We start from the raw sequence: 12012 nt of genomic DNA, 5'->3' as shown, positions 1-12012 counted from the left end.
CACCCCGACATGCATAAAATATTGGCTCCGTTCAACAAACTATGCGGTGGTTAAGTCCATAACCTAGCTCATTTTGCTTGAAAGCCATAGAACTTCAGTTTTGTGAAGGGTTTTTTCGGAAAAACTATTATAGTCCATGTATGTCGATGTTCCTCGCAACTAGGTCACATAAAATGATGTTGCATGTTGGTCTTTCCATTTTTTGATTCTTTTTGAATTAATTGCCGCTAAACTTTGGTTTCACATGAAATGATAGAGCATGAATCTCGCACCGCGGGGTCCCCGGGTGTGACCGGCTTCACGCACATGCGCTTACGGAACTTAGGAAGGTTCTTGGAGGAACTCCCTCTTGGAATGAACCGGAGGGAATCTTGAGAGTACATAGGTTGATCCTTGTTACCACATATGCCTATGACCTAACCAAGGTCAAATAAAGGCATAAGTCCAGTCAAAGTTGTAGTCCGAGGAGTCAACGGATTAGGATTTCTCTGGATCCTACTCCTCGTGGGGTGGGAATTACCTAAAATCTTGTGTGTATTCGCATGGTGTATACACCAGTGTGGTGGTATGTTGCTATATCTAATATTGAACCCCGGGGTGTGATTCGCTTCACACACATGCAATGGCGACAAGTAGAAAGGTTTTGGACGTATAGGAGGAACTCCCTCGTGGGGGGTGGGGGACCGGAGGGAATCTTGAGAGCATATGGGATGATCCTTGTTCCATATGACCATGGTGTGGTTTCTATGGAGGTTCAAAGTCCGTCGGCATAGTTTCTGACAGTCGGGAACTGGCGTCAACTGACGATAGATCAACACCGACGGCCACGCATAGGCGTGGCCGTTGACCGTAGACCGACGTTCATCCCGTGCGACGATGGCTAGAGGAGAGGCGTCGACAACGCTATGTAGATGGCTGTCGTCGGCGTAGAGGAGCGCCGACGGGAGCCAGCCATTGGCGTAGACGGCGAGTCCTGTGAGCCCTAGTCACCATGGTGTGGTGGTAGTAGCGACTTTCGTGTGTTTGTGTGATGGTTTTGAAGCCTCTCCAAGTCGTTGACGTCTATGATTCCAGCTCAGATCGGTGAGCCGCTCCCCTTTAGTGAGATGTCTAGAGCTTCCAGTTGTGCTTGGGACCATGGTGTAGGCCCCATATTTTCTGGGCAGACATGAGCCAACGCGGTGTGTATGGCATCCAGTTACGCAGAGCACGGGGTAGATGTGCATGGTCGTACGAGTCGGCGGGGAACACATCGTCGGTGTTGGTCACATCGAAACCATGACCCTTGCGCGTGTCGAGGACCACGTGGTGGACGCCGGTGGATATGTGTCGACACGCTGATCTTGAGCAACATATGTTGTGTCGTCAGGGATGTCGGGAGAGGCGGACGATGGTCCATATGGTTTCAGTCCGCATGATCTTGCGGCACCTTGCAAAATCGGCGAGTAGTGCGGTCCAAGTTGGCTCACCGGTTTAGTCAGGTTGGAATGAGAGCATGCACAGGTTTTCGAGAACGAGGGAATGTCCAGCGAGACCGGCGTGAGAGACGTACGCGTGGTGCTTTGTGAAGTCATTATTTGCTCAAATTGTGTGATATGAAAAGAAGAGGAAAAGGTGTGAGATGGAATTCAATTTTGGAGCACTCGTATCTAAATTGACCTTTGGTATTATAATAATAATAATAATTAATTAATAATTACCACTTAATTTTGTTGGTAAAGGAATTCGATCCCCGGCCTGCTTATTTTCCGGTTCATGGATCCAGCTGTTTTTCGCCATTAATTCGCGACGGATGGGGATTTGTTTCATTTTTGGTTGGCTCTTTCCGATGGACCACCGCTTCATGCAGTACGTGGACTTGTCTTCCGGTGATGTTTAATTTCCGATTGATTGGCTCCACTGAATTAACCAAGTGCCAGGCTGGCTGGCGTACGTGACGCGAGGAAAGGAAGGAAAGGGGATCGATCGAGGCGCTGTTTAATTAATAATTAATTATTTTGGTTGAAAACAAGGCAGGAAGAGGGGAGATCGATCTGGTTTGTCCAGCTGAATCGGTCGATGGATCGGTTTGGGCGTTTGGCTCGCGTTGACCGCGTCCTCCAGCCGTTGACGCGGGGGTCATTCTTGAGCTCTGCTCCAGGAGGCGAAACGCCGTTTTACCAGACGTGGGAGTTAAGCTCACTTATACTATTTCCTATTTTTCTTTCTCTAAATACGGTAAAATAGCATGAAAAATTATGTACTCCCTATATTCATATGTTTTTGTTTCCAAGGATTAACTAATTCAGTAACAAGACGGAAGTGAAGTGTTGAGATTGCTGATACTTCTCCTTGATCAACTACCAGGCATTCGCGAAAGCGTGGGAGAAGGCGTGCTCGCTGAACGACGCCGTGTTCGTGGTCACCGCCAACCGCCGCTACAAGGTAGGCCCGATCAGGTTCATGGGACCGTGCAAGGAGAGGCTGGTGATCCTGATCCACGGCACCATCGTGGCGCCGGAGGAGCCGTCGGAGTGGGACCCCAAGAGCCCACGCCTATGGCTTCTCTTCGGCGGCCTCGCCGGCGCGCGCATCCAGGGCGGCGGCGTCATCGATGGCTCCGGCTCCAAATGGTGGGCCAACTCGTGCAAGATCGACAGGTCCAAGCCGTGCAAGGCCGCCCCGACGGCGGTGACCATCGACTCGTGCTCCGGCGTGCGTGTCCGCGGCCTCCACATCCAGAACGCGCAGCAGATGCACCTGACGGTGTCGCGGTCGCGCGCCGTGCGGCTGGACAAGATGGCCATCACGGCGCCGGGGGACAGCCCGAACACCGACGGCATCCACGTCGCGGAGTCCACCGCCGTGACCATCACGAGCTGCCGCATCGGCACCGGGGACGACTGCATCTCCATCTCCAACGCCAGCTTCGCCGTCAAGATGAGGGGCATCGTGTGCGACCCGGGCCACGGCATCAGCATCGGCAGCCTCGGCCAGGGCGGCTCCTACGCCGCCGTCGAGGGCGTCTCCCTCGACAACGCCCGCATCGCCCGCGCCCAGAACGGCGTCCGGATCAAGACGTGGCAGGGCGGCGCCGGGTACGTCCGCAACGTCCGGTTCTCCAACGTGCTCGTCGACGACGTCGACCACCCCATCATCATCGACCAGTTCTACTGCGACCAGAAGACGCCGTGCGCGAACCGGAGCACGAACGTGCAGGTGAGCAACGTGGTGTACCGGAACATCACCGGCACGTCGAGGCGGGCGGAGGCGATCAAGTTCGCGTGCAGCGACGCCGTGCCCTGCAGCGACATCGTGCTCAGCAACATCAACTTGTTACGGGAGGACGGCTCCGAGGTGCAGACAGTGTGCAACTGCGCCATGGGGTTCGACTATGAGCCGGTTCGGCCTGCCGCGGACTGCCTCAGAAACAGCGAGTGCAACGGTGGCGGGGACAAGAAGGTCGGCGGCGAGGAGCCAAAGGCCCTGCCGCTACACACCGAGCTGTGAAAACCATACGATGGTGCCGATGCAACGTTCCAGACATGCCCTTTTGACCAAGTTTGTAAGTACTATAATTAACTAGGATTTTTATTTATTTTTATCGTCCCTTGTACCCGTTGATAGATTAATCAGAATATGATGTTTGATTTTACATGTGTCCGTGTGTGTGGTGACTGGCGAGAAAAATACTTTGCCTTTTACTTCTATAAAAAAAACTTATAACTATTTCGTGTTGCATGCTTAAATCTTTTCAATCTGATAAGTGTGGAGACAACAGGGTCAGGCCATCAGGGTATACTCACCTGAACATATTACTGATCAAAGTATTCAGCTTGGCCTCTTTTTCTAGAAATCATAGGTCGTCTTCTAGATTTGTGTACGATGTTTGTAACACTATTCATCCTCAATTGGATCGTACTTGTACGCTGCAGGCTACTTATAGGGTTGCAGTTGATGCACGCATGAGCCCAACACATCCTTTTTCAGCTCAACATATGAACATAGAGACATGCAAGCATGACAAATGAAATGAAAGCAAAACGAAGAACATATGATAGTTTAGATTACTGCATCTGAAACATCTGGTACAGATGGAGATCGAATAGTAGTAGCTACTAGACAGGACGATCGACTCAGAAACATGACCCTCTTATATCTAGGAATGGACAGTAGTACGATTTATCTGATGACCCGCCGAAATTTATAAGGGGAACATATATATGCTAGAGGGATTTAGGAAGTACGAAACTTGGAGAAGAGCTCCTTCAGGCCGGAGAGTCTGGTGGTTCTGATGATCTGGTCCAACAAATCAGCGGTGAATACCTTGTGCACGCTGGTGTGGGATTTGATGTACTCCAAGCACACATCCTTCAACCAGCAGTATCCCCTCCGCTCAGCCACCACAATAATGTCTGCCACGCTGTCTATGGTTAGGTAATACCTGGCCAATGTCTCTTCACAGATTATCTTCAGCTTTTGGAGATCATAATGGACCGCAGCTTCAAGCAAATTTAGCACATGAGTGACCTCTCCTTTCTCTTCTTCTTCTGCTCCATTGTTCACAGTGTTGTCTCCTTCCTCTTCTTTTGGTACATTGTCCTCCATGTCGCCTCCTTTCTCTTCTTCTTCCGCTCCATTGTTCTCACTGTTGTCTCCTTCTGCTCCATTGTCCTCAGTGTAGTCTCCTTCCTCTATATCTCCTTCATTCTCCTCCATTAGGATAAACCATGCAACTGCGTCGGTGTAGATGAAGGTAAGCAACGTACTAAAGACGTTTGCTTCGATGTCATTTATCTTGAGGACACTTGGCGCAGTAGCGCCCTCATCAATGGCCCCGAATAGCTGTGCCTTGAAGACTGTAGATCGGGCTGCAAGCACAATCCTGTGCGCCGCGAACTTCTTGCCACCAACCTCAAACGTAATGTCGGCACCCTCCTTTGTGAAGAGAAGGTTGCTGAAATGGCTTTGCATGTCAGAAGGCGGCAATTGGATCAACACGGGATCCGTGGTACTGGTACGGGCGGACTGCTGCTCAGTGTTGTTTTTCCTTTTTTTGCGGGGATGCTCCTTAGTGTTGTTATCTGCCTTGATGACAACAATGTCGCATCGGATGGCGAAGCTATCGTTCTTAAGGTGTCTCGATCTTTCCAGAGCGTGGTTTGACATGAACTTTTTGTAGCAAATATCATCATCGATGTCATATTTGTTATCCCGACGTATGATCGTTGGCACCTGCAACTCTGGTTCATCAATGAAACTTAACTCATACTGAAACTTGACGCCCTGGCTGACACCTTCATGTCCTCCCACATCGTCGTCACTCTCAAGTATAAGCAACATAAACTCCTCATTGTCATAATCGTCATCCTCACCATTTGGGTAGTACTTGACAATCCAGCGATGGCCACCAACCAGGAAAGGACGAGACGAGATGAACTCCCCGTTTGGTGTTGTGTCTTTGGTACGGGAGTATCCTTGGACCACGAGCAAGTGGTATCCGCTGTCGACGCCAGCGTCGAAGGGCGACGAGGTGAGGTCGCACAACTTACCATCGACGATGAGGGACACGCCAGCGAAAGCCATGTCCAACGAGCCTCGAGTGGTAGAGCTGCGAGAAACATCAGGATATATGCGTGAGAATCAACTACGAGATGGGGCTCAGTTCGTACATGATGATGTACGTACTGGGAAAAGAATGATCTAAATCTAAAGGCAGTTCGCATGTATACTTACCGAGGGTCCCCGGAGCCGCCGGATAGCCGCGGTGGGAGAAGATGTAACGATCCTGTGGAGGAGAGATGTGCCGAAGGAGGACTGGAGAGACCCGCGCTGGGAGAAGATGACGATCTGCATTTATATACATACATATACATCCCTCCTTTTCTCAAAACCTCATCGTGTTCAAACGTGATCATTCTCGAGAGCGCGCTTCTCTGCCTCCTCGATAGCTTAAACACGCACTATGCCGTATTAATGCAGGTTTACAGTTCCGAGGAGACAAACGATTGCGGCTGACCTGAAATCGGTTCATTTTGATCACACTGGTACTGCAGGCACGTACACGCGCTGAAAAATTGTTGTACACCCAACGCCCTCTCTATGCTCCCGTGCCAAAAACAAACCTCCCCAATTCTGATTCTGCTTATATCGTTAGCTCCCATCCAAACTACTACTTGTAATCCATATTGTAGTCAAAGTTTCAGCCATAGAAACTGTGGCCACGCGAGGAATGAATTTGCAGCTGCTAGGGCCGCACTACAGGAACGCGCCGAGACACCGACGGCCAGCTGCCCTCGGCGTATGCCTCGCAAGCCGTCGGCGTAGCATACGCCGAGGGCAGCCCTCGGCGTAGCCCCTCGGGCTAGATGGGCCTCGTCGTAGGCCTTTTTGCCCTCGGCGTAGCCTGGCCGTCGGCATAGCAGTTGCTACCCCGAGGGCAGCCCTCGGCGTAGACAGGCCGTCGGCGTATATTTCGTATATTCAAATTTAATTTTTCAAAAAAAAATAAAAAAAATTCTTTTTTTATCCTTATTTTTTTTTCTTTTACTTGTTTATCACACTTTGAATTCTAAGTATAGACTTAGCTCTAAGTTAATTACAACTTCCATCGGTCACCCATCCTCACTCTACTCCAGCCTTAGCACGTTTAACTTCTTGGTTCCTTCGGGTTAGCTTCCATGAAAGAAATAACACCTTTACGGGAATATTACCTTATCACTCCTATTTAACCCTTGGAACCCGATGTCACAACTCTTTATTTTTTGAATTTCAAAAAATTACTTAAGCAAACAACAATAAATATATAAGTAATAATAATATAGAATTCAAATAACAATAAATGATTTTTTTGTCTTTTATTTAATATGGAACAATTAATATTTTTAAATCCATAAATCGGAATCGGATAAATAATATGTCTAAATCGATCAGAAAAATGATAGGAATTCAAATATAACATCCATATCATCTTTGAACCTAGAAAATGAGAGGAATCTAAATATAACATTCAGTTTGCCATCTGGCCCAAAAAGGCCCCGGGAGGTGCGGTATGGCCGTACCGGGCGCGCGGGTGCACCCGTTTACCAACGCGCTAAACGGATAAAACTTAGCATATAAAATGATGTGTCGTAGACCTAAAAATATTTTTCCAAAAATTTATCAAGCAACAAAAAGTGTACCCCTAGTTTAAATTCGGTCAGTTTCCAGCAGATTCGGCGGGACACCGCAGGAAGCCGCATGGATTTTCAGATGGCTAGCGCGCACATATGGCATGTGATAGGTGGTGCGTAGACGGTCTCCTACCACTGCGCGGGGGTATCACGCTATCACCTAACTTGTTCCTTGTAGCTGCTTCACAAAAAAGCCGTTTCGACACCCCGAAAATGAAAATACCGTCGCCCGATGGTCGGATTGGAAATCCGCGACCAGGGCCTTGCTTCTCATCCCAGGGACCACACACGTGTCAAATATGGTCTCGTTCCTACAAACTATGCGGTGTCACATGTCGTTTCCTACTCATTTTCCCTAAAAGCCATAGAACTCCGGATGTGATAGCCACTGTTCATGAAGAGTTTTTCAAAATAATTACCGTATCCCAACTCGACTTTTGGAGTGGTTACTAGGACACATAAAATGATTCCAAAATTTATCGAGCAACGGAAAGTGTACCCCTAGTTCAAATCCGGTCGGTTTCCAACGGATTCGGCGGGACACCGCAAGAAGCCGCGAGATTTTCAGATGGCTAGAGCGCGCATATGGCATGTGATAGGTGGTGTGTAGGCGGTCTCCTACCACTTTGCGCGGAGGTCTCACGCTATCACCTAACTTGTTCCTTGTAGCTGCTTCACCCGTTTCCTACTCATTTCCATCAAAGTTTTGGACATATGAATTATTGTGACAAACTTCATTATTCAGGTATGCATGATTTTGATATAAACGGATTGAGGATGTTTTCCTGAAAATTTTGATACCTTATATGCATTTTTCTGACATCTTATGAATTAGTTATGATTTATACAATTTTGTACAAATTTAAAAAAAGAGCTACGCCGAGGGTGACCGTCGGCGTAGAGCCAAGAAAAAATACGAGGAGGCTATGCCGAGGGCTACCGTCGGCGTAGCCCTGCCTTACGCCAAGGGCTTTTATATGCCGAGGGTGGCCGTCGGCGTATCATGGCCTACGCCGAGGGCGTAGCTACGCCGACGGCTCACGCCGCGGGTTGGCTTGGCCGGGGTCTACGCCGACGGCCCCGACTTTTGGCCGTCGGCGTAGAGGATGGCCGTCGGCATCTTCAGCCATTCCTCGTAGTGCCGGCAGCGAAAATAGGCTCGCATCGGTGCGCCTCAAACGGCGCCGCCAACTTTCGAGCCTAATAGAATCGCCGGCAACCCCATGCTGTCTCCTTCGCCAAGGGCGCGAATCGGGAGCGCCGGCACCTCGTTGTACGTCTGAAAACGAGTGTGGCCTCCACCTGGCAGCCAGACACACTGATTTCCCACCTCCTACACACACCCGAGCCGACTCCCGCCCCTCAAGATCGCCATCGTCGCCGTCGCCGCCACGCCCCTGCTTGCAATAGACACCGCCGACTGTCTAGGAACCGCCGTCCATCGACACGGCTGCCACCCCCTCGACCGGCGACCGCTGTTTCGTCCGGAATAGAGCTCGCCGCCACCGCGATGGTATCGCCCCGCCCGTAAGGTTTTCTTCCGATTACCGTGATGGACAGCGACGATGAGATGATGGTGCAGCTGTTCACGGAGGAGCAGAACGCTTAGGCTGTTCGGCATCAACATCAGCAGCTGATTCTGACGAACATGCTGCACGTTCGCTAACCTTTCTTCATCATGCCTCGGTGCGGCGGCTCAAAGCCAGGCAAGAGGAGGAACATCAACCGGCATCGTGAAGCCGGCGCAATGCTGCTTGATGCCGACTACTTCAACGACGACGCGACTCATTCGCCAAAGGAATTTCGGCGCCGGTTTAGGATGAATAAGGAGTTGTTCTTGAAGATTTTCCACGACATCAGGGAGTATGACAAGTACTTCATGGCCAAGAAAGATTGCATAGGTTTGTGGGGCTTCACCTCAATTCAGAAGTGCACTGCTGAAATGCGCTGTCTAGCATACGGAGCTCCTCCAGATACACCCAATGACTACCTACTGATGGCAGAGTCGACATGTACAGAGACTCTCTACAGGTTCTGCCGAGTTGTCATAGCGGTATTTGCTAAGGACTATTTGAGAGCACCAAGATAAGATGATACAGCTCGGATCCTGCAAAAGAATGCAACAAGAGGGTTTCCTGGGATGCTCGGAAGCATTGATTGTATGCATTGGGGCTGGAAGAATCGCCCTTTTGCTTGGCAGGGGATCTACAAGGGGCATGCCGGTGAGTGCGAGTGTAATTCTTGAGGCGGTGGCAGATGATACGTCTCAAACGTATCTATAATTTCTTATGTTCCATGCTACTTTTATGATGATACTCACATGTTTTATACACATTATATGTCATTATTATGCATTTTCCGGCACTAACCTATTAACGAGATGCCGAAGAGCCGGTTGTTGTTTTCTCGTTGTTTTTGGTTCCGAAATCCTAGTAAGGAAATATTCTCGGAATTGGACGAAATCAACGCCCAGGGGCCTATTTTCACACGAAGCTTCCAGAAGACCTAGGGGGAGACGAAGTGGGGCCACGGGGCGCCGCCACACTAGGGCGGCGCGGCCCAGGGGGGGCCCGCGCGGCCCTGGCGTGTGGGGCCCCCGTGACTCCTCCGACTCTGCCCTTCCGCCTACTTAAAGCCTCCGTCGCGAAACCCCCAGTACCGAGAGCCACGATACGGAAAACCTTACTGAGGCGCCGCCGCCGCCAATCCCATCTCGGGGGATTCGGGAGATCGCCTCCGGCACCTCGCCGGAGAGGGGAATCATCTCCCGGGAGGACTCTACACCGCCATGGTCGCCTCCGGATTGATGAGTGAGTAGTTCACCCCTGGACTATGGGTCCATAGCAGTAGCTAGATGGTTGTCTTCTCCTCATGTGCTTCATTGTCGGATCTTGTGAGCTGCCTAACATGATCAAGATCATCTATCTGTAATGCTATATGTTGTGTTTGTTGGGATCCGATGGATAGAGAATACTATGTTATGTTGATTATCAATCTATTACCTATGTGCTGTTTATGATCTTGCATGCTCTCCATTGTTAGTAGAGGCTCTGGCCAAGTTTTTGCTAGTAACTCCAAGAGGGAGTATTTATGCTCGATAGTGGGTTCATGCCTCCATTAAATGCGGGACGAGTGACAGAAAGTTCTAAGGTTGTGGATGTGCTGTTGCCACTAGGGATAAAACATTGATGCTATGTCCGAGGATATAGTTATTGATTATATTACACACCATACTTAATGCAATTGTCTGTTGCTTGCAACTTAATACCGGAAGGGGTTCGGATGATAACCTGAAAGTGGACTTTTTAGGCATAGATGCATGCTGGATAGCGGTCTATGTACTTTGTCGTAATGCCCAATTGAATCTCACAATACTCATCATGTCATGTATGTGCATTGTCATGCCCTCTCTATTTGTCAATTGCCCAACTGTAATTTGTTCACCCAACATGCTATTTATCTTATGGGAGAGACACCTCTAGTGAACTGTGGACCCCGGTCCATTCTTTTACATCGAATACAATCTACTACAATACTTGTTTTACTGTTCTCTGCAAACAATCATCATCCACACTATACATCTAATCCTTTGTTACAACAAGCCGATGAGATTGACAACCTCACTGTTTCGTTGGGGCAAAGTACTTTGGTTGTGTTGTGCAGGTTCCACGTTGGCGCAGGAATCCCTGGTGTTGCGCCGCACTACATCTCGCCGCCATCAACCTTCAACGTGCTTCTTGGCTCCTACTGGTTCGATAAACCTTGGTTTCTTACTGAGGGAAAACTTGCTGATGTACGCATCACACCTTCCTCTTGGGGTTCCCAACGGACGTGTGTATACACGCTATCAAGCATATTTTCTGGCGCCGTTGCCGGGGAACTGAAGAAAAGCTACACCACAAAGATTTCTAACTCCCACGTCAACTACGCGCCAGTAGCATATTTTCTGGCGCCGTTGCCGGGGAGATCAAGACACGCTGCAAGGGGAGTCTTCACAATCCAATCTCTTTACTTTGTTTTTGTCTTGCTTTATTTTATTTACTATTTTGTTTGCTGCACTAAATCAAAACACAAAAAAATTAGTTGCTAGTTTTACTTTACTTGCTATCTTGTTTGCTATATCAAAAACACAAGAAAAAAAACCATCAGCTGGGAATGAATTAAAGTGTAACGTACCAGTAGAGAAGATGGGTGATCTGAACCTTGTCCCCAACCACACGGAAGGAGTCGATGGTGAACTCCCCTCGCGGTGATGGTGCTGGTCTTGTCGAAGGCGACGGCCGTGATCTCGCCCGGCGACTCGAGGATGTCCCCTCCTTTGATGAGGATCCCCCTCCTCGGCGCCGTCGGGAGAGCGCGAGAAGCTGGCCACGGGTGTGGACAGCACCCGGCGTGCCGGGCACGCGCTCACCGGCGAGCACCGGCGACAGCCTCAGCCATCGCTCCGGATCACCCGCTCCCACCGCGCGATCTGGCCGGAGTGCCATGGCCTCTTCTCTCCGAGCAAGAGTCGCTCGCCATCGCAACTCGTCGTTCGGCTGCCGGCCATGGCTCTACCTCTCCTGATCCGGCGGTCATCTGCCTCGTCTCCGAGCAAGAGTCGCTCGCCATCGCAACTCGTCGTTCGACCGCGCGATCTGGCCGGAGTGCCATGCCCTCTCCTCTCCTCTCCGAGCAAGAGTCAAAGTCTAAGTCATAGTCACACGCGCAATCCGCACGCGGTGTGTGAGGAGAGCTTCTTACTTATAGAGTCGACATCAGATTTCAATTTTGAAGAGGGAGGTGCGAGCGGGAAGAAGATGATGGGCCAGTGCTAATTTCGCTTCTCTCTTGATCAGCTTCCCTCGTTGATCGTGGGGAG

General features: G+C 50.0%; 2 protein-coding genes across 2 annotated transcripts; one reads left to right on the top strand and one right to left on the bottom strand.

Moving 5' to 3' along the window:
• The first annotated feature begins 1521 nt into the window (after positions 1-1521).
• Positions 1522-3489, top strand: LOC124689653 (polygalacturonase-like). Its single transcript, XM_047223146.1, has 2 exons — positions 1522-1548; positions 2347-3489. The coding sequence occupies exons 1-2, from the start codon at positions 1522-1524 to the stop codon at positions 3487-3489; spliced, it is 1170 nt and encodes a 389-aa protein (XP_047079102.1).
• A 726-nt stretch (positions 3490-4215) lies between these two features.
• LOC124689652 (BTB/POZ and MATH domain-containing protein 3-like) lies at positions 4216-5565 on the bottom strand. Its single transcript, XM_047223145.1, has one exon. It carries the CDS (start codon positions 5563-5565, stop codon positions 4216-4218), a length of 1350 nt encoding a protein of 449 aa, XP_047079101.1.
• Between the last annotated feature and the right edge of the window lie 6447 nt (positions 5566-12012).

Source organism: Lolium rigidum, chromosome 2 (assembly GCF_022539505.1).
Source record: "Lolium rigidum isolate FL_2022 chromosome 2, APGP_CSIRO_Lrig_0.1, whole genome shotgun sequence".
Lineage (NCBI taxonomy): Eukaryota > Viridiplantae > Streptophyta > Magnoliopsida > Poales > Poaceae > Lolium > Lolium rigidum.
This window is presented reverse-complemented; position numbering and strand designations above follow the sequence as displayed.